Source organism: Python bivittatus, unplaced genomic scaffold (assembly GCF_059951505.1).
Source record: "Python bivittatus isolate LINGU-HERP-01145 unplaced genomic scaffold, Pbiv_v1 ctg000610_np1212, whole genome shotgun sequence".
Taxonomy (NCBI): domain Eukaryota; kingdom Metazoa; phylum Chordata; class Lepidosauria; order Squamata; family Pythonidae; genus Python; species Python bivittatus.
In genome coordinates, this window is record NW_028277088.1 from 48,336,233 (window position 1) to 48,358,473 (window position 22,241).

Genomic DNA, 22,241 nt, shown 5'->3' on the forward strand with positions numbered 1-22,241 from the left:
ATCTTTTCTTTCAGCAAGATTATATTGGTAGCTAGCCTTGAAGAAAACTAAGGTGGTTTGTTTACTTGGGAAATGATCCTATTGAATTCTGTGAATTCTTATGAAAATCTACAGGTTAGGCTATACAACTGTGATAGGTAATACTGGCCATGGTCTCTGCTGATAATGTGGTTTGTTTGATTTGGTTTAAAATGCATAAAGTTAGCCATTGTGGTTTGCAAATCACGGTTTATGGCTTAGCATTCTGTGAACCCACCCAGTTGTGGTTTATTCACAAACTGCATCTTAGTGTAATGAATGAGCCCAGTCTTACATTGATTTGCATCTTATAAATGACAAGGAATTTGCCTCTGTGTTTATATGACCCTTTCAGCAGGGTCCTTGTGGAGTAAGGTGCACCAAATATTTGGGGCTTTATAACTCGGTTCCCCACATCTCTTATTGGAATTTTCTCTCGCCAATACAAGGCCTAGAGTTCTTGTAAACACTGCAACTGCCAAAACTGTGCCTATTCTTTCCCCAAATGTAGAGGCAGATGAATTATGAAGGTTTTCTAAACAAGGGAGAGGAAGCAGTCCCAAGCAAATACCTACTGACAAAATGAAAAAAAAAAAGTGTGGTGGAGGGGGAGGTATCTGTTTAAATTTAACTTGTATTTTTACCAGGATACTACTGTAGTGTCCTTATTCTTAGATAACCTATGCTGTCAGTCAAGTGTCTTGGCCAAGATATGTCTTTTTAATTTCATGCTTACTATCTATTTCAGGCCTAGAAAATGAATGCTTCTTCAGCCTCAGAAAGCGGACCTTATTCCACAAATCAAAGGCCATTTTTTTATGCCCAGCCTACAGCACAGCAGCCATTCCCTAATCCGTGGCTCCTTGGCCCTATGTACAATCCCTATGGCATCCCTGCATCAGGTAAGAGAACCTATACAGTACAAAGTTCTGATGCATCATGACAAACTTGCTAAAAAAAATTTTTTTTTCCTACAGACTCTGAATGGGGAACAAAAATGTGAGAAATCTACTGGAAAAATCTGTCAATGTTGTTTTCCCTATTTGGTCAAATAAAAGAGCTGCAGTTGAACAAATAATTTATTAATATCTGTAGGGTTTCATTTCCTGTTCTGGATCTTAGCAACAGTGCTCTTAACTTTATAGGGTCTTTGACTAAAAATGAATGTGTTAAAAAAAACCTGGGGGAAACTGTGTGGGAGGGGCGTGGAAAGTGCCAAAGATTTAAAGGCTAATGAGGCAGAAATGACACCGGCAGAATTTTCTCATAATTTGTTCATGCATTCTTTAGTCAGAATCTGTTAAACATTCTTTTCAAATGTTGTTGGCTTTAAAACTCATGATTTTCTATAATAGCAAAATATAAATACATATGGATTGAATCACAGGGTAATCTGTCCCGAATGTTACTATTAATATTCAGAATGGGATTATAGTTCTAATGTTAGTTAGTAGTATTCTAACTAGTTATCAATATCTTAATAGGTTCTGCATAATTCCCTTCACTTGTAGCCCTGCTCAACAGCTGTATGATATCTGAATTTTCAGTGGATGAAACTTTCAGAACATATAGCAAGGAACAGGAAATCCCTCACTTACATAACCTCTGCTTGCTTGCTCCTAGGGGAAAAGCATAGCTTTATTTAGTATAATTGATTTAAATACAATTTATTTCAAGTGCATTTAATTAGCTTGCAATCTTTAGCTTGTTTGGATATAAATGGTTCCATTGACAGCAATGAGGCATGCTTCCAAAGAAATGTGACTAGGGTCTACTTGTTATTGCAGTTAGAGATGAATATAAAAATAGAGTCTCCTTCAAGTCATACGCAGCTCCTGGCAACTTCACAGATATGCCCATGTAGTTTTTTTGGCAGCAGTGCAGAAGTGGTTTGCCATTGCTGCCTTCTGGTTTTTTTTTTTACCCTTCCCAGTCTGGCCTACAGCTCTGGAATTTCATGGGAATCTCCATACAAATACTAGTCCTGTTTTTCAATATCTGTCAAGGGCAGTGAGTACAACAAATCTAATTACCAGCAAAAGGTATTGTCAACCATACAAATCTTCTGCCTTCTATGTTTGTCTACTTCCCAAATCACACAAAGCTATCAGCCTCCTTTAACTGTAAATTATAAACTTTTCCAGTAATAGTCATTGAGCTGCACTGAATTTTGCATGTAGTACTCCAGGTTTTCACATCTCACTGCCTTGCTGAGCTGGATGTAACTCTAACCTTGGACAAAAGTAAGTAAATAGTGTGAGATAATATTTCCAAAGGCAAGGAGCTATTAGTCTGTTGGATACTAGAAAACAGCTTGCTTATGCTGTAAGAACAACTTGGGAAGCAAGTCTATTGTGCATAATATGTTTATAAAAAAATCAATATGGAATCTTTGTGGTTTGGTCATCTTGTTTTACTATGGTTGTGCATGATAGTACAGTGAGGCAGTGCTGTGGTACCATGTCTTAAGACATCCTTATTGTTTTCTGAACTGTTTTATGCTGTGGAAGAAATTTCTATGAATGCACTGATTCTTTATAGGATACCTAGGAAGATATAGGGCAGTCTGGTGATGCTGCTGAATCAGCATAGATCCATACATTTTACATTTTGTGGGTCTTTATTGAATATTCTAGATTAGTTGATGGCATGTTTAGCCTTGCTGAAGATCTGATAATTACAAGCCAATGTCATAACTGTATTTTGGGTTTGTTCTCAGGCTTAAGAAGTGGCAACCCATATTTCCCATTTTATTCAGTTCCTCTCCATGAGTATCCTGGATATTTAGTTCCACAGCCTCCCATGCATATGAGAGTTAATAGAAGACCTTATTTTAATGGTCATCCACCCTCACCCATGTTTTATCAAGCCACACGGTTCAGGCACTATAGCCCAGGGAAACGAACAGAGACCAAAGAAACTCAAACTGATCTTAGACAATCTGAAAGTAAAGCAAAAATACATCTGGATCAAGATACAGAAACAAAAGGCTGTGATGCTGGAAATATGGCTTGTATCCTATCTGATACTGCTAAAGGAACTGAAAACTCATTAGAAAAGCAAGATAGAACTATATCTGCTGCTGTGTCAGACAGGGACTTTGCCAAGAATTCTTCAGGTCCTGTAGCATTTCGAAGTCTTCCCCCAGCAGGCTATGCCTTTGAGAAAGAGGAAGTTAGAATAGAATATGCAAATGATGGTGCTCCTGCCATTCAGCTATGGAAGTCTTTCAAAGAAACAATCCCTCTCTATGATGTGGCAAAGAAACAAGTCCCAAAGAATGTAATGCAAAGGGATATGTTTGCTCTGAGCTCTTGTGAAGGAGTTGTATATGGGCCTTGTGAACAAGGAGAATTGCTACCAAGTATTTCATTTTCAGAGGAGCAAAAGGCTCCTGAGGACATGCAGGAGAAACAGCCTCAATGTAAAGAAAATCAGGATTCAGAAAAACAAGGAGTTATAAACTGTAGAACAAAGAGTCCATTGGATGAAGTTAGAACAGTGCAACTGGCTGAACCAACTGGGCCTGATCAGCCAGGGACAAGGCAAGATGTACTGATGTCCAAAATATCTTCTGGCTTTAAAAGATTAGGTGGTTCAAAAGTTCCACAAGAAGTTTCAAACCTTGTTCGACAACGGGAATTATTTCCCTCTGGCATGGAGATAACAAATGATTCATATTTCTCTCAGAAGTTAAGTGAATATAATGATGTGAACAATGAAAACTGGACTACTTCAGAGAAAAGCTTATGGTGTGATGAGTCTGAAAAATATCTTCCTTCTGAGAGCTGGTTGGCTTGTTTGGAGAACATGGATGCAAACTATAACTATGATAAATATCTTTCCCGAAGAAAGCGCCCAAGTGTGCTTAGTATTACATCTGATGAGATGTCTTCTATTGAAGAAGGGTCATCAATTGACAACACATCAGTGTCTGTCTTAGCCCCAGACTACCTGCTTCAGAAGGGTTTATGTACCTTTAAGAAAAACACTGATGGCTTGGGAAGAGAGAAAATAAGAAGTGGGGGCTCCCTCAATGAAGATGAGGAAGTGATGGGGATTGAGCAGGCTACTACTGGTTACAGTCAGAATCTCAAGAGTGGTTCAAGAGCCAAGGCTAAAGAGATTTCTAGCCGAATCAGAAAGTTGGGCATTCTTCCGAGATCTTCCAGTAGCAAGCATCTCTACTGTCTCAAGAAAAAAGCAACCAAGAGTTTGTCTCCATCAGATGCTGATGACTCTGAAGATTATTGGGTAAAGGAACCAGAGGAGGATGAGGAAGAAGAAAATGAAGAGGATTACTTTGTTCAAGAAGCTATTCCATATGGAATCCTGAACTCAGGCAAAAGTGGACTGGGCCGACAGACTGCCCAGCAAGTATTTTGGAGAATCCCTAAAAATGCAATGCCAGCACATGTAATTAACTGGCCTGTACAAGAGAAAATAAAAATGTCTGGGTTGTCTACTAAACTGAAGAAGGAGCAGGAGCAAGATGAAGATCTCTGTGGTGATTATAACTTCCGCTTGATGAGACCTACAGCCCAACAGCTAGAATTACTTGAACACAGAAGAAATCCACAGAAATGCTCAGGTAATGTCAGCCCTTCCAGGTAAACCAGCAGGAAACACAACTACATGAGGTAATTCTACTTTATTGTTAGGTTATATTAACTGAATCTTGCAAGTCTGAAAGTACAACTCTCCTGCCATCCCTTTTTACCACCTGATTAGTTACGGGGGTCCTTCCTAAGTTTCTTTCTCTGCCTGTTACTCAGTTGTGGGCTCCCTCCCCTTTTATCTGATCATTCCATAGGCAGCATCTCTTCCCCCATCTTCCGAGGTCATTCTCACATTACAGGTAAATAGAAAACTGAAACAGGTGTCAACCCATTGTTTTGGAAAACTTCTATGACTGTGTTCATTTGCTCATGTATAGTTGGTCTTTTTAAGTCAAGGAGCAGAAGGGGAAGATATATTGTTTTTGTGTTGTTCTTTTTAATAAGCTATATATGTAAGAACTTTGTACATAGCTACTTGAATGCTCATCCCTCTGAAAAGCTGTTATTTGGAACATACTTCAAATTCTTTCTCTGCCTCCTCATATGTACCTCTTGCTTTGAAATTCTTATACACAATTCACAAACCAGCTTCGTTGAATTTCAAAAATGATGGAATATTGAGTGACTTCAGTCTAAATGAAAAGCATGTTTCTTGATGAAGAGTTGAAAGTAGCATAGTCCATATTAGTATCCCTCCTGACTTATGTGTATACATGAATATATTCATACTCTGGAGTTCAATCAATGGACAAATTGGAATGGAATTAATTCAATTAGGATTGTTGAGTTAATTTGTTTTATCAATTACTAAGCGGATGCGTAGCAAAGAACTGAACTTCTGCTTCATATATCTTGGTCAGGAAGGTTACAAGAGGAAAATAGAAGGGTTGGAGCTGATGAATACTGGATGAAGAGTGGTGCTAGACCCAAGTTTGCTAGCCTAATGCATGGTGGTCTCTCGCCTACTGCTAAAAGTAGAGAGAAAGGTACAGTCTTTATTGTTTAAATTTTAAAAAATGTACTATATTCATCTATTAACATGACCTCAACTAATTTTCTTTAGCCCAGTGGCAATTAATTTCACACTTCTTTTGTTCTCCAAGGGAGGGAATCATAATAGCCAAGTGGTAACTTGTGCACGCAAAATAAGCAAGGTAGTTTGAATGCAGAGGTATTGCACATAAAAGCAGTTCCAATGCTATTCACAGCAAATGTGGATTTAGGATAACAGGTAAAACTCAGTTGGGATCCTCAGCCAGTCATAATTCTCCAGCTGCTAGTGCATATGAAGCACATATTTGCCCATACTTTATTCTGGGAAAATATCTACTACGTTGTATAGTGAATTTGCAACACCATTCGTAAAGAATGAGGTGTGGTAAGGGTGCCCTTGCAAGCAAAGTAACTTACAGAAAAGTGGGAAACAGTAGAAGGAATTAAACTTTAGGCACAGATTGAATAAAATGATTGTCTTTACAACAGGTATCTCAAATGCAGAAGTATTCCCTTTTGCGTCTGACAAGGTGTATGTGGACTGGCCAAAGAAGAAAGGGGTGCGTAAACCTCCACATAAACGCAGAGACACAAGGTGTGATACAGTTGAAGAATGGGAGAAGCCTAGAACTACGCATCACAAGGGTAAGTGCACTATGCCAGTGAATTCTCTAGTAATAGAGAGCCTCTTGCTTGAAAATTCAACGTCCAAGTTGTGTCTATAATAAGACTGAGTGGTATATAGAAGTCCAATAATATTTAGCACATAGACATCTTATAATTAACACTACAAATGAAAACTATGGGTTCACAGGGCTGGAAAACATAATGGAAGCTTTCTCTGCATAGGATGTTCCCGGGTCATCTTTGAAAAGAAGCTTATAATAAAAACGTAGATGATAACTACCACCAAAAATATCAAATGCTGAATTTGTATTGACTACATAGATACCTGAATGCCTAGCTCAGGCCTGCCAAGGAAGGACAAGTTGTATAAAGAATATAAGCAGACTGATGGACTGATGGTTAGGCTCAGCTGAAGTGCCATGGGAGATTCCTGTTCTAAATTAACGTTTATCCTTAGACTAATTTCCTGGAAAATCTGACTTTTTTATATGGTAACTGGCTGCATGCCTGCTGTACTCTCCCCAACATGGACTGTTATATTGCAACAAGTGTTAACAAGGTTTGTGATTGAAGGTCTAAGTGGGTCTTCCCTAAGGTATGGTCAGGATGCTCGTATCTTTGGCACACGTTTTACTGGGTGGTTATGCTGACTGGCATGTGATGCTGTGCATTGCCCCAATATCTACATTTAGTGCCAATTCAGATGTGATACAGAAAGGTATGTAAACGAACTCAGACAAATCACCCTAGGATGCAAGTTATAGGTTTGAATTCCCCACACTTAAACAAAAAATCTTAAGAGAATCCCAACTTATTTAGGTCCTGAGATGTCCTAATTTTCAGTAGCTGGGTAGTGTTTGTTGCTTATAAAGGGCTTTTTCTTATATAGTGATATAACCACCTTATGGTAGGCCTATGCCACGTATATATTTTAAATATTTGAACTGTTTTCTTATTCTGTTAGATGATAGAACATCTTCTAGTTAAGATGTTCCTTCATAATGGACAGTTAGGCTGTAATGGTTTGTACAGTGGGGCAAAAAGGTATTTAGTCAGCCACCAATTGTGCAAGTTCTCCCACTTAAAAAGATGAGAGAGGCCTGTAATTTTCATCATAGGTATACCTCAACTATGAGAGACAAAATGGGGAAAAAAATCCAGAAAATCACATTGTCTGATTTTTAAAGAATTTATTTGCAAATCATGGTGGAAAATAAGTATTTGGTTACCTACAAACAAGCAAGATGTCTGGCTCTCACAGACCTGTAACTACTTCTTTAAGAGGCTCCTCTGTCCTCCACTCGTTACCTGTAGTAATGGCACCTGTTTGACCTTGTTATCAGTATAAAAGACACCTGTCCACAACCTCAAACAGTCACACTCCAAGCTCCACTATGGCCAAGACCAAAGAGCTGTTGAAGGACACCAGAAACAAAATTGTAGACCTGCACTAGGCTGGGAAGACTGAATCTGCAATAGGCAAGGAGCTTGGTGTGAAGAAATCAACTGTGGGACCAATAATTAGAAAATGGAAGACATACAAAACCACTGATAATCTCCCTTGATCTGGAGCTCCATGCAAGATCTCACCCTGTGGGGTCAAAATGATCACAAGAGCGGTGAGCAAAAATCCCAGAACCACGCGGGGGGACCTAGTGAATGACCTGCAGAGAGCTGGGACCAAAGTAACAAAGGCTACCATCAGTAACACACTACACTGCCAGGGACTCAAATCCTGCAGTGCCAGATGTGTCCCCCTGCTTAAGCCAGTACATGTCCGGGCCCGTCTGAAGTTTGCTAGAGAGCATTTGGATGATCCAGAAGAGGATTGGGAGAATGTCATATGGTCAGATGAAACCAAAGTAGAATGTTTTGGTCTAAACTCAACTCGTTGTGTTTGGAGGAGAGAGAATGCTGAGTTGCACCCAAAGAACACCATACCTACTGTGAAGCATGGGGGTGGAAACATCATGCTTTGGGGCTGTTTTTCTGCAGAGGGACCAGGACGACTGATCCGTGTAAAGGAAGGAATGAATGGGGCCATGTATCGTGAGATTTTGAGTGAACGCCTCCTTCCATCAGCAAGGGCATTGAAGATGAAACGTGGCTGGGTCTTTCAGCATGACAATGATCCCAAACACACTGCCCGGGCAACGAAGTAGTGGCTTCGTAAGAAGCATTTCAAGGTCCTGGAGTGGCCTAGCCAGTCTCCAGATCTCAACCCCATGGAAAACCTTTGGAGGGAGTTGAAAGTCTGTGTTGCCCAGCGACAGCCCCAAAACATCACTTCTCTAGAGGAGATCTGCATGGAGGAATGGGCCAAAATACCAGCAACACTGTGTGAAAACCTTGTGAAGACTTACAGAAAATGTTTGACCTCTGTCATTGCCAACAAAGGATATATAACAAAGTATTGAGATGAACTTTTGATATTGACCAAATACTTATTTTCCACCATGATTTGCAAATAAATTCTTTAAAAATCAGACAATGTGATCTTCTGGATTTTTTCCCCCATTTTGTCTCTCATAGTTGAGGTATACCTATGATGAACATTACAGGCCTCTCTCATCTTTTTAAGTGGGAGAACTTGCACAATTGGTGGCTGACTAAATACTTTTTTGCCCCACTGTAGCTTTACAACTTGACAGACAAGTTTGCATATGGTTATTCTCAACAGCCCTGCATATTGCCCATAAGACTTATTGATGAAACCAGGTTGGATATATCAATGGATGTCAGACAGTTAAAGTCCAATGGTTTCAGATTGGAGAAGGCTGCCCTACTTTTAGAGAGCAACTATGTGGTCTAATATCTTGTCTACCTTTTGTGCAGGACGTGAAGCAAAGAAATCTCTCTATAAAAGAAGATAATGATAATCAGAATTGTGGAAGTGCAAATATTTGCTTGTATCATACAAAGAAATCATAAATATTTTCTTTTGGAAGCAAATCAGTTTAAGTTGCACTCAAGGATTCTTGAGTTCACACTGCAAAATGTCTAAAAACATGGACACACAAATAAAAACACAATATAAATAACACAATATTTAAATAAAGTTGAAGTTGCACTAACAGGATGTGTGAATAATCTCTAATGTAAAAGTTATTCTCAAACAGATAAAGCATCAACTTTGAAATAAGGAATGAATGTCTACGACAACCACATCTTAGTCTGAGAAGCATTAACTTTTCCTCTAGGCTGTGCTTGTGCAATATAGCAATTCATGACTAACTTAATCATTGTTTTCCTGACTGATCCAGCATGATGGGGTTTGACAACATGATGAACCAGAACACTGGTTCATATAAGATGTGAGGTGAAAATGTGATTGGCTAGTTTCTGATTCAGTGTGTCCTGCAAACACAGCCCTGGATTTTTTTTTTTTTTTTTTACACAGTATGGAAGTTTTGGCAAACAGTGCTCCCTACTTGCTCCTGCAGTGATATATAAAGGGACACCAAGGTAATTTGGTAGATAAGAGAAACTGTAGACTACATAAATACGGCTCACATCATAGTTGCATAAACCATCCTGCAAACCCTGTAGATTTTGGATGTAGCCTCAGAGTTCCTCTAAGTTGCCTTTAAATTGTAATTTTTAACATGACAGCAAGGGAAATTGATTAAATAGGAAGAAATCTCATAAAATGTATTGTTTAATTAACTTTATATTGGATACAATCTAGTATTTGCCCAGAGTACACATGCTTCTGGAATTATAGTTCTCAGACTAACGGAAGTTATGCATCCTTAGGCTATACCATGGATGAACATCTCAGTGTGTTTTCTTTTCTTACATGGAGTTGTACTGTACATTCTTCATGCTTAAAAGAGCACAGAGCCTTCACTATTGCTGAGTCAGCAACCAACAACAGAATAGGAAGTCTTGAATTTGATTCATTCCATTTCCACACCTTCACCCCCAGAGCGATTCCAACTAGCGCTGCTTATGGAAGATGCTACATCATAAACTGATAAACTGGAGGTGTTGGGATGAGTTAATTTAGCAGGATAATGATTCAAGTTATCCAGTTAACCCCTGGTATTACAGAGTTACTGGAAATAAGATGCTTTTAACTCCCTAGCAGCCCTTTGCTTTCAAAGATGATTAAGCCCGCAGTCCTTGATAAATGGGAAGAGATGAGATGTAGATGAAGCCATAGGTATTTTAAAATTGATGTTGCAACCAGTCATCTAAATGAACTAGCATGTTACAACTTTGATATGACAAAGTGCTGATGCAACATAAATGTTTTTCTCTGCTCCACTTCAGAACTGTCTAGGATTTTGGTCCAAAACTTCAGTTCTTGCTTTTCAATTCAGTCAAAGTTAGTACAGATGAATAAGCAACTCTTATTGGGCAAACTAAATATGCCACTATTAATGCACCTATTCTTCCAATATTTTTTTTCTACCTATAAGAAATCAAACTTAGAGTGGCATAATAATGTAATCAGTTATAACTACTTCCTGGATTTTCTCCACTATCCCAAATGACACAACATGCACGTTTACATGACAGAAAATGTTTTTAATTTTTTAAGCATTTTTCTAGGAGTTGGTAGGGAAGTGAATATTAAAAAACAAGATAGAGGACTTTCTGTTTAAGTGTGCTTCGTTATTAGTAAAATGGGAGTCCCAGGAACCAAACTGAAATCACAATCTAGCTTTCCATTATGTCAAGGCCAACACAAAGCACATGGCTATGATAAAAGCATTCTGCTGTGGTGTTACTGCTTAAAGAGGGTGCCACTGCGGATCCCGATGTACATCACTTTGCCCATTCGAAGAAATAGTTTGTCAGGTTTCCATGCCCATATTGTATATCATGGATGGTGTGCTCTAAACTAATGACTATCAGGAATTTGCATGGCCTGGGAGATTTAAACCACACCTCCAAATCTCTGATCTGTAAAGCTTAATGCAGCCCTTCACCCCTGTAGGTTGATTTACAACTCCTTAGACTTCATTTCCAGTCTTATAGAAGTCTGTGGAGCCCTTCCTGCTGTGTCAGATGTAGCTGGAAGATGGATGATAAATTGTGCAGCTTTACCATAAAGAATATCTGAAAATAACTTAATTCATAAAGCGTACTCTTGTATTGTGGTAGATGACGATAGTTGTGATTGTGCTTCATCCCTTTGTACAAAGCCACTTTTTAGAGCAGAAGTTCAGCTGCAGGCAGTTAAGAGTGAAGCCCACACCAAGCCCCTTTGTAATTCTTCATTTGCCTCTGCATATTATCCATTAAGCTTCTTTCAGTGAAGGCTGGGCCTTCTGCCATACCACAGACACTCTGGTGACATGCCACTAAAGGAATCCTTTTCACTAAAGGCTCCTAGGCTTTGATGAAAAGATATTTGTGTATATCTCAGGAGTTATTTTTGGAACTTCCCCATCGGCAGCTTCCCCTTTCTTACATTGATTGATTGTTAAAGTCTTAGCTGGCTAAAAAACGGCAGAGGGACCTGTCACAAAAATAGCTAAAAGGAAGAGTCAGTGTGCATGCACTCAAGCATGTGTCGGTGCGTACTCCAGAAGCAGTTTTTCTTAGCAGCAGCTCGTACAGTAAATAACCTGTCTTGGTTTTGTTGTTGTTGTTTTCAAATGTAAGAAAGGTAGAGCATGCAAACTGCAGGTAGAACAGAAATGAAGGAATATTCTTTGGATCCTTTACAACTCATTGACATAAAAGCAGCCATCTCCTCAATCTGATTCAGGCTTCTTGCTCGATTTAGAAGATCGGTGTTTTCTCTTTTTCTTTTTCTTCTTCTTTTCTTTTTTCTTTTTCTTCTTCTTGCGTTTCTCCTGACTTTCTGAGGAACTGGAACTGTCACTGCTGCTCTCTTCATCTGATGTGGAGTCTTCCAGCAACCGCTTCAACTGTTCTATCCTAAGTGCATAAACAGACAATGTCAAATAATATTTGCTTGGACAGGTTTCATTTCTCTTGGATACCCACATTAAAACAGAAACTTTGGAACTATTACATTAAAGTAAAAGGGGTTCTTTATAATTAAGAAGTCACTGTTTTTTCCAGACAGTGTGTGAAATGCAGTGGTTGTCATAACAAATGGCTGGCAATTTTCCTGATTCACATCTCACAGGGCATTCTGTCTCCTGACAAGTCACCATGTCTCAACTTCAAACCTGGGGACTATATTACTGATTTTTCTTGTAATGATTATAAAATATTTGGAAAATTATGAAGATTGGTATCATCACTTTCATCATCATAATTGTTTAAAAGAGATCTAAGCTTACCTCATATCCTTTTCATAACGTTTATTTTCTCTTATTATATCATACATGGGGTCTTCATGTGCCTTAGAGAGAAAAGAAAGCTTCATGTCCAACCAAATAATTGCTTACAAGTTTTTAAATTCTCAGTGTGATGCCCTCCAGATGGAGTTGGACTGAAATTCCCTTGAGAATTCTGGGGTTTGGAATCCAAATATATCTGAAGGGCACCAGATTTGGAAGGTTAGTCTACACCATTTCTGCACAGAAAACACGTGGCATTTCCTACACAAGAGTGGCAACCTTTTTCCTAGCCAAGGTTGTCACTTAAATTCCATGTAAGGTGCGGTGGGTGGGGTACAACTCTAACAAACATTAACAAAGGTGAGGACACATTAAAAATTCTGACCCCACTCACCCAAATTTTGATGGCAAACTACATGACCAAATCTTCAGTGGCAACTTTTGCAGAAATTCTGGAGATCTCAAAATAGCATGGTATAGTTTGCTAGCCAAGGCTGTCTGCAACGCCCACCCCACCAACCTAGGGACACAAGCAAAAATTTTGTCAGCCTATTTTTGAAGACTGTCCCCATGCAGTGACTGTTTTATCTCTACACTCTTTTGCTGTGTACAGGTTGACAGAGAAGAATCAATATCAGTGTAAGGAATAAATCTATGTTTAACTTCTAACTTGTGAATCAGCTTTATTTCTCCCAATCAAAGGGTTAGTTCAAGAAAAAATTTTCAGTTTGATAAATTCATACCCTGTATCTTTTAAATGCATTAACAGTTTGTTAAACCAATTTCCTGTTATACAATTGCACCCATCCTTCTTTGAAATCCTGTTTTGGAGTCAGAGCTTAAACCACCATATCCCACATATGATAAACCGAACCACCAAAAGGAAAACAAATATGCCATTTTCAGCCTTATTCCTAATTCTTTTAAACTACAAATGCTAAAACTGAAATGCAAGGGTGTAAAAAATTAGAATGTAATTCAAAGCAATGTAATAGTTACAATGTTTTTACGTGATTAGTTAATTTTTAAATATTTACTTGCATTTTCTAGCTTACAATTAGTTCAAAATGACTGGATACAGAATCTTTCTAATGTGTGCATCAATTCTAAATGCATAAATAGCCAAACACCTTACAAATAGTCACTTATCTAATAACTTGTGATTACCCAGGCAATTAGATAAGACAATCTGTATAAAACTTGGTGGGATTTACAGTGGGGCAAAAAAGTATTTAGTCAGCCACCAATTGTGCAAGTTCTCCCACTTAAAAGGATGAGAGAGGCCTGTAATTTTCATCATAGGTATACCTCAACTATGAGAGACAAAATGGGGGAAAAAATCCAGAAAATCACATTGTCTGATTTTTAAAGAATTTATTTGCAAATCATGGTAGAAAATAAGTATTTGGTCAATATCAAAAGTTCATCTCAATACTTCGTTATATACGTATCCTTTGTTGGCAATGACAGAGGTCAAACGTTTTCTGTATGTCTTCACAAGGTTTTCACACACTGTTGCTGGTATTTTGGCCCATTCCTCCATGCAGATCTCCTCTAGAGCAGTGATGTTTTGGGGCTGTCGCTGGGCAACACAGACTTTCAACTCCCTCCAAAGGTTTTCCATGGGGTTGAGATCTGGAGACTGGCTAGGCCACTCCAGGACCTTGAAATGCTTCTTACGAAGCCACTCCTTTGTTGCCCGGGCGGTGTGTTTGGGATCATTGTCATGCTGAAAGACCCAGCCACGTTTCATCTTCAATGCCCTTGCTGATGGAAGGAGGCGTTCACTCAAAATCTCACGATACATGGCCCCATTCATTCCTTCCTTTACACGGATCAGTCGTCCTGGTCCCTCTGCAGAAAAACAGCCCCAAAGCATGATGTTTCCACCCCCATGCTTCACAGTAGGTATGGTGTTCTTTGGGTGCAACTCAGCATTCTCTCTCCTCCAAACACAACGAGTTGAGTTTAGACCAAAACATTCTACTTTGGTTTCATCTGACCATATGACATTCTCCCAATCCTCTTCTGGATCATCCAAATGCTCTCTAGCAAACTTCAGACGGGCCCGGACATGTACTGGCTTAAGCAGGGGGACACATCTGGCACTGCAGGATTTGAGTCCCTGGCAGTGTAGTGTGTTACTGATGGTAGCCTTTGTTACTTTGGTCCCAGCTCTCTGCAGGTCATTCACTAGGTCCCCCGCGTGGTTCTGGGATTTTTGCTCACCGCTCTTGTGATCATTTTGACCCCACAGGGTGAGATCTTGCATGGAGCTCCAGATCAAGGGAGATTATCAGTGGTTTTGTATGTCTTCCATTTTCTAATTATTGGTCCCACAGTTGATTTCTTCACACCAAGCTCCTTGCCTATTGCAGATTCAGTCTTCCCAGCCTAGTGCAGGTCTACAATTTTGTTTCTGGTGTCCTTCAACAGCTCTTTGGTCTTGGCCATAGTGGAGCTTGGAGTGTGACTGTTTGAGGTTGTGGACAGGTGTCTTTTATACTGATAACAAGGTCAAACAGGTGCCATTACTACAGGTAACGAGTGGAGGACAGAGGAGCCTCTTAAAGAAGTAGTTACAGGTCTGTGAGAGCCAGACATCTTGCTTGTTTGTAGGTGACCAAATACTTATTTTCCACCATGATTTGCAAATAAATTCTTTAAAAATCAGACAATGTGATTTTCTGGATTTTTTCCCCCATTTTGTCTCTCATAGTTGAGGTATACCTATGATGAAAATTACAGGCCTCTCTCATCTTTTTAAGTGGGAGAACTTGCACAATTGGTGGCTGACTAAATACTTTTTTGCCCCACTGTATTTGCATAGGCTAATCTGGGGGTGAATATTGAAATGGATGGTGCATAATTAATAAGGCTATGTTTGCTTTGAAACTAATTCAGACAAAGTGTTTTAGACCTTAAATAAGCACTGCACTTCTCTGCAATTGAATACAACAGCCCAACTTTTTTTCAGAAATGTCCTGTCTCATATGAGATTTGAAGTCCTTCTTCTGAATCTGTTTCAAAGCATACACAGCCCTGATGAATAATGTTCATTGTCCCTTTTGTGGATTTTGATACAAGGTATACAATATTCCTAAGTGCTGGGGGGAAGGGTGGCAAGGAAGGGAAGGGGGAATAACAGCACAAGCAATTCGCTGAAGGGCAGACCTCAATAATACTTCTGTCCAAATCAAGCTACCTGTATGTTTAGTATTCATTTCCCAATGCAACGTGTCTTGAGATGATCCTGAGCATACAGTGGTGGAACATTGGCTGAGGCAAACTGGCAAAGAGAAGGAATTAATGAACCCCAATCTATTTATTCTCTGCTGAAACTACCTCCACCTTAATCCTAGGATAGTGCTATATGGAAGATTAATATTAGTACAACATTGTAATATTATACAGAATTATGCTGACGTTATCTCTGATTAATACTAGGGAAAAAATCAGATGCCTTAATTTAACATTCTACTCAGATGATTATTTAGAGGAAATGATGTCACAGTTTACTTACCACTCTGAATTGTTCCAATTTTTGGTTGCCTTTGATGAAGAAAGGACATTCTTTATCCCCTGTTCGGTGTCCATATCGTTTACATCTCCAGCCTTGAGAGAGAGAGAGAATTTAACACTGAAAAATCCTGTTCTACCCAGAATTTTTTTAAAAAAATTAATTATATATATGCACACACATGCACACGCACACACAGATTGTACACGCATTATCTCAAATGTGCTGATCTTTTCTAAAAAAAAGAACAATTGCGTGTTTGTCTTCATGTAATTATACAGCACTGTGTTCCTGTTTTCTGAGGACAAGAAGACTGGATGTGGAAGGTCTACAGAACCTAGCTCACCTCTGTTTCTTAACACCAGTCTTCCCCAAGACTGATTTGATTTGATTAGGTTCCCAGTTCTAGAAGAGTATAACCAAATGATTCAGGGGCTATGGAAATTGGGGCTTTTTAGAGTTAAAGCAACTAATAAGCAGTATAATAGAAGAATACAAATTTACGCGTGGCATGGAAAATATGGACAGAGATGTTTCTCGCAATGTCAGAACTTGGGATTGTCCACTAAAACTAATTGCAAGGATAATAATAAATAATAAGTAGTACTTTTTTCCATAACATACAATTATTCAATAACATTGTGGAATTCGCTACCATCAGAGGTGCTGGTTGCTACCAATTTGGATTGCTTTCAAAGGGGGCTGGACAAATTTATGGAAAAGGCTATCACAGCTATTATGTAGCCTTGATAGTTATATCCTGCTTCTGGAATCATAGGTGGAATACCTTAAATACCCGATGCTTGGGAGTAACAGTGAAATAAGTTTATCAATGTCACATCTTGTTTACGAGTTTCCTGAATGCAACAGATACAGCTCGTTGGCCTTTGGCCTGAGCTCTTATGTGAGGAAATGCGCTCCAGTGTCTGGGTTGTCAGATTTCCATAACATTAAAAACCAACAGCACATTTTTCTGCTTTTTAAAAAAAAAATAAATTGCAAGTAAAATAGCTGAATTAAACTTCCCACAAAGGCTTGAGACCCTTTTAAAACAAAAAATTTCCCTCAAATCAGAAGAAGCATTTTAGAAAAGGACCTAAAGGACCCAAACTTCTATCTCCATCCCTTCTAATGATAGCACTGCACATTTCCTGCAGTGCTTAGAAATTCCGGAACATAGAATCTGATGCTCACAGCATAATCCTCTACATATCTACTCAGACAAACGTCCCACTGAGTTCAACTGGATTACTCCCTAGGATTGGCAGTGTCACTCATGTAAAGAGAAACTTATTCAGTATATATGTTTTACACATGGGATTTGGTTTTCATGCATGAATTCAAATAGGGATCATGCAGCATAGAGGGCCACAGTACCCAACAACTTCCAAAGATGATACTTCAGTGAAGTTTTTCTTCAACTGTCCTCCTTTCCTTGACTACAGATCTATTGATTATCAATGTGCCATGCTGCATCCTCACTATGTCTTTCCAGCCTTCAATCTTATCCATCTGCTTGCACCAATTGATTGCCCATTCTGAGCATTTATAGAGTTTATAAGTCAGTACTTCTAGCTTGGCAATGCATATTCCTTTGCCATTATTCTCTCCTTTCCCTAAAATATTGTAAATATTTTATGGTATTCTATTAATGAAAGCACTGATAAAGGGCATATTAGAAATGAAGATAATAGCAAGAATTAAAGCTGCAATCTTTAAAAAAGAGCAGTATGAAAATATTTATCATATAGCAAAAAGCATAAATTAATCAATCTTCACCGGGAAAAAAAAAGGTCATTGCTACAGAAAAGGTTTTCTCTCCTATTCCCACCAACCAAGCCTCTTCTATTTATTTTTATTTTTTATTTTTTAAATTTATTTCTATAAGGTGGTGAACATACCTAGTACTCCTTTCTCCTCCTATTTTCCCCACAACAACCACCCTGTGAGGTGAGTTGGGCTGAGAGAGTGTGACTGGCCCAAAGCCACCCAGCTGGCTTTCATGCCTAAGTCTCCTGCTTTCTAGCTATGGTTGGACTTATTACAGAACCTCCAAAGTCTAGATGCCTGCTCCACTTACATTGCATGACCTTGACTTCTTTTCCTAAAGGCATCCATAATCCTTTGGTTGGAGCATGTGCTAGGAATTCTCGTGCATTTTCATTACCAGGTACATCAGGAATGCAGTCCTCTGGTTTAGTCTCATTTTCCTGCATGGGAAGGAAAAAAAAATCAACTAAAGCTGTAAAGATAAAATAAGTGGGAAAGATATTTTTCTCTAGGCACAGGACAGTAATTTGCAATCATGGGCCACATATGGCTGGAAGTTCATACTGCCTGGAAGCTGACTGGTGAACAGCTCCGGATCATTATCACAAGTTGCTGAAAGGGAGATGAAACTCCCTGCCTTAGCAACCTATCTGAATATTGTTACTTTTCTGCTCCTAATGGTTGCAGAAAAGTACCTACCTGCAACAAGATCCTGAATACCATTAATACTCTGTTGAATGGACGTGTATACTGTGTGCCACTATGTGTGTGTGTGTGAAGACACAACTGAACCCTCTCACTTAATGTAGAATCAGATGTGGCTTCTAGACTGAAAAGTTTTAGGTGAAACTTGATGGATGCATTTTACTTCAAACTCAGATGCAGAAGCAAGCATTAACCATTAAGTAGGTACAAATAAATGGATCTCAGGGCACACACAACCACACAGAAAACTTAGTTGAACGTTTACATTATATCTGTTGCATTTTTTAAAAAAGAGATTATTTATAGCCCTCCCACCTACCTTAATTAGCCCTGGAGGAAGTTTCTCATAGCTGAAAAATAGATTGAAAATATACCTTTAGTTATTTTCTTTTAACTACTAAGCAATGATGATTTTTTAGTTGCCACAAAAATAGGAGTATACTTTCTAAAAAAGTGTTTTTTTATTTTCCTCACTTGGAAAATAATAAAGCCCATAATGAACAGTTTTGAAAAATGGTCCATTTAAGAAGTTTTAATATGATAAAGGTAATATGATAAAGTGTAATATGATAAAGGTAATATGATAAAGTGTGCATAGTATGAAGACACTGGATAGCATGGCACTTTAATGAAGCAAAGAAAAGAGTAGCCTCAACCACATACAGAATTCTCTCTAACCTGTTCATAATTTTGGTTGTAAATGGCAGCTTCCAGTCCTTATTTCTCACCAACAATCTGTCAGAAACCTATAACTTTTTCTTTTTGGAAGTGTAACTGCCTTCAAGAGAAAAGGAACACGGTTTGTTTCTTCCCACTGGCACAAATGACAAAGTTGCAAGTTTTTCTTATGTCAACATTGCCTTGGGATATCTGGCATTTTTCAAGTTATTGTTTCCTGTGTGAGACTCGAAAGACTGGCCAGGATTCCCTGGCTGAATGACTACTGTACTTCGACAGGATAAATGTAAAACAGAAGCAGGATGGCAGTACTGCAGCAAACAGCTGATATGTGAGGACTTGCACACATCCTGGACCAGAACTGACTGGCACACAGCACTTCTATCCACAAAATGGTCCAGAATTGCTTAAAGAAAAAGTTTTGACCCCATCTTTTCTTTCTAAGAAAACAACAAAATGAGACCAACAAGGGGTATTTTTGTTATAGAACACTGTGATCTGAGTAAGAAAAAAATATGATAAAAGTACATAAAAGTGTGCATAGTATGAAGACACTGGATAGCACGGCATTTTATCTCAAAATTCTAGAACGTGGAGTCATCATCCAATGAGCTGAATGGCAGGGAAGAGAAAAGGATATACTGTATCTCACAAAGTACAGAATTAACTACTGTGATACGATTTCTTAGCACAGCGTACAGCGACTGTTGCCAATCTGGATTAAAGTGCTCATGAACAGTACTGATTCAACACAGTTCTTGGTTTGGAGACTCTTTCAAGTAGGTGCCAGAGTAATACTCCAAGCATACAGTTGATTCACAGTAAGAATGTGAATGATTATGGTATTTGGGGGGTGGGGGGGTATCTCTTCAGGTTTCTTTGTCTGGTGTCTTCAGGACTTTTTGATTCTTACTCTTCCTTTGTAGATCTGGATGATTCAGTTGTGCTTATCTGGACCATCCAGCAATGGCTACTTCTCTGTGCTGTTCTATCCTATGGCTGCAGCTCATGGGGATCAGAAGTGGGCAGTTAGCGGTGAGCACTAAGGTGTTGGTAGGCTGCCGGTTGCAGCTTTTTGGGGGGCGGGGGTCACCTCAATCTCATGCTTTCTGGTAAGAAACTGCCAGACAGATGGACATCCTTGATTAGGAGGTTGGCGAAAGCCACGATGTGGAGTCAATGAAAAGAGCCAGGATAAAACCCTCGCCAGCAACCCTCGATCAAACATTGTCTCTCAGCCCAGGGGGACCTCCTCAACAACCATGATGGAGCTGCAGTAGCGCACCAGATTAAGGAAGGCTACTGTCGTCTACCTTATAGGTTTGCGTGCTTCTAACGGGCAGGGGGGAGGAAAGAGGAAATAAACGTCTCAAGGCACCGAGAAAGAGGGTCTCCTTACAAGGACTCCAGGTGTTGGATCTGCTGGATGTGCTGCACCACCCGCTTATTTCTCTTCTGCTCTTTCCGCTCCTGCCCTTTATGACTCGTCTGGGAGCTGCAGCTGGGCAGGGATTCGCTGTGGCTCCGGTGCCTCCGGAGGCTGCCGCCCGCCCCTGCCTCTTCCCGTCTGCTCCCCTGGGACATGGCCGCACGCGCGGGCTGCGAGAAGCGACCGGGCCCCGAGCCGAGCTTAGCCTCCTCTCGAGCGGCGCCTCCTTTCACTTCCAGGTCGAGGTGGAAGCAGGCACTTCCTCCGGCCAGCGGAGCTACCGCTCTCGAGGCAGCGCCCCCTTCTCCTCCTCCTGCTCCAGGCTCTCAGCCGAGGGGTCGCGGCGGCTTTGCTCCCGGTTGTGTCGGCGGGCGGAACCGAAGGGAAAGCCGGGCACCGGGGAGCATTTACCGTATTGCTTTCCGCTGTGCAGCTGTGAGCGGGAATCGAAAATGTCTTTATCGGAGGAAAGCGTTGCCTGTTAAAGCTGCTTTAACGCCTCTGAATATAATAATTACACCGTCGGATCCAGTGGTGGCTGGCTTCCAGGAAACGTGCACAGGATTTGGGCAGAAAAGGGTATCGGAGGCGACCGCCGGCGTAGGAGACACCACGGCGTCTTCTTCGTTTTGGGGGGTTGGTTTGTCCCTCTGCCTGTCCCAGGGCTCGAGCCCACGTCGGTTTCCAATGCTAGGGCTTTACCCTGAGGTTCCCCCTGCATGGGATCAAACTATGTTCTTTTGGCCACCGTAGCAGCGGCCAGAAGGACGACTGTGCTTGTATGCTGCAGAAAAAGGGAAGGAAAAAGAAAAGGCTTGCAACGGTCCTTTCTCCGCTTACAATTTACACTGGCACTAGAACATGCTGGAAACTCCAATGCTCTCCCTTGGTTATTTGATGTTAGCTGTATGTCATTCTAAGCCTATGTTTTAGGCTGCGCCTCCTCTTTCCAGAAACCTTTCCCCCCACAAAAACCCTGTTTTTCATGCTTAATAGAATAGTGAGCCATAGTGCATAAATTTCATTAAATCTTCCCCAGCCTTAGGGAGAAGCTGCATTCACATGATTAAACCAGGCTTGATCAGTCATTAGCAGAATCCCAGGGAGGTGCCTGTATCCTAGGTGGGAGGACTGGAAATACACATTGGATATTCATCAGCCTCAGAATCTCCCCCCACGTCTACTAAGGAGAACAATTCATTTGTAGGAAAGGAAGGACGGTAGTCCCGTCACCCCTATAGCCCCCTCTTCCTGGCTCTAAGATGGCCTGCTTGTTGGTCATTGAGGACATGTCCTCATAACAGAGCCTCTATCTTAGCCTGCCATCAGGCTAAGCAGATCCAGCAGGAAAGTGGGATTTTCCAGTGGAAAACAGAATAAGCCCCCCTCAGTGTGAATACAGGTAGTCTTCTCTTAACAACCACAATTGGGACTGGCAAGTCCATTGCTAAGCGCTGCAGTCATTACGTGAAAAATCACATGACTGTGACCAACCTATGGCCTCACTTCTGTGCATTTGTTAAGCAAGACATCACATGACCGCAACTTGCGATTTTATTGTCAGCTTCTCTATTGACTGCTTGTTGGAAGCTGGGTGATCACATGACTGAGGGACACTGCGATGGCCGTAAACACCCACTGGTTGTGAAGCACCCGAATCTCAATGATGTGACCAT

The 22,241-nt window shown here is 40.2% G+C and overlaps 2 protein-coding genes across 4 annotated transcripts; one reads left to right on the plus strand and one right to left on the minus strand.

Annotated features, from left to right (window-relative positions):
* The first annotated feature begins 1,901 nt into the window (after nt 1-1,901).
* LOC103067926 (uncharacterized) lies at nt 1,902-9,978 on the plus strand. 3 transcript variants are annotated; one of them, XM_088149948.1, is made up of 5 exons: nt 1,902-2,261; nt 2,738-4,609; nt 5,438-5,563; nt 6,060-6,215; nt 9,033-9,978. In XM_088149948.1, the coding sequence occupies exons 2-5, from the start codon at nt 2,821-2,823 to the stop codon at nt 9,068-9,070; spliced, it is 2,109 nt and encodes a 702-aa protein (XP_088006074.1). In that variant the 5' UTR covers nt 1,902-2,261; nt 2,738-2,820; the 3' UTR covers nt 9,071-9,978. The 3 variants fall into 3 exon arrangements, with proteins under 3 accessions (XP_088006074.1, XP_088006073.1, XP_025024586.2); XM_088149947.1 differs by having other exon boundaries at nt 1,902-2,060; XM_025168818.2 differs by having other exon boundaries at nt 1,902-4,609.
* A 731-nt stretch (nt 9,979-10,709) lies between these two features.
* On the minus strand, nt 10,710-20,956 carry RP9 (RP9 pre-mRNA splicing factor). Its single transcript, XM_007431596.4, has 6 exons — nt 20,536-20,956; nt 18,778-18,808; nt 18,064-18,193; nt 15,987-16,078; nt 12,464-12,525; nt 10,710-12,092 (listed from the first exon to the last, which is right to left on the minus strand). The coding sequence occupies exons 1-6, from the start codon at nt 20,718-20,720 to the stop codon at nt 11,906-11,908; spliced, it is 687 nt and encodes a 228-aa protein (XP_007431658.1). The 5' UTR covers nt 20,721-20,956; the 3' UTR covers nt 10,710-11,905.
* Between the last annotated feature and the right edge of the window lie 1,285 nt (nt 20,957-22,241).

Coding starts and splice junctions, on each gene's coding strand:
- LOC103067926 (XM_025168818.2), top strand. CDS start 2,668: ATGTTTAGCCTTGCTGAAGATCTGATAATTACAAGCCAATGTCATAAC. Junction 5,564..6,059: donor TGCTAAAAGTAGAGAGAAAG/GTACAGTCTTTA, acceptor TCTTTACAACAG/GTATCTCAAATGCAGAAGTA. Junction 6,216..9,032: donor TAGAACTACGCATCACAAGG/GTAAGTGCACTA, acceptor CCTTTTGTGCAG/GACGTGAAGCAAAGAAATCT.
- RP9 (XM_007431596.4), bottom strand. CDS start 20,720: ATGTCCCAGGGGAGCAGACGGGAAGAGGCAGGGGCGGGCGGCAGCCTC. Junction 18,194..18,777: donor TTCCTCCAGGGCTAATTAAG/GTAGGTGGGAGG, acceptor CTTCCCATGCAG/GAAAATGAGACTAAACCAGA. Junction 12,093..12,463: donor CGTTATGAAAAGGATATGAG/GTAAGCTTAGAT, acceptor TTATGCACTTAG/GATAGAACAGTTGAAGCGGT.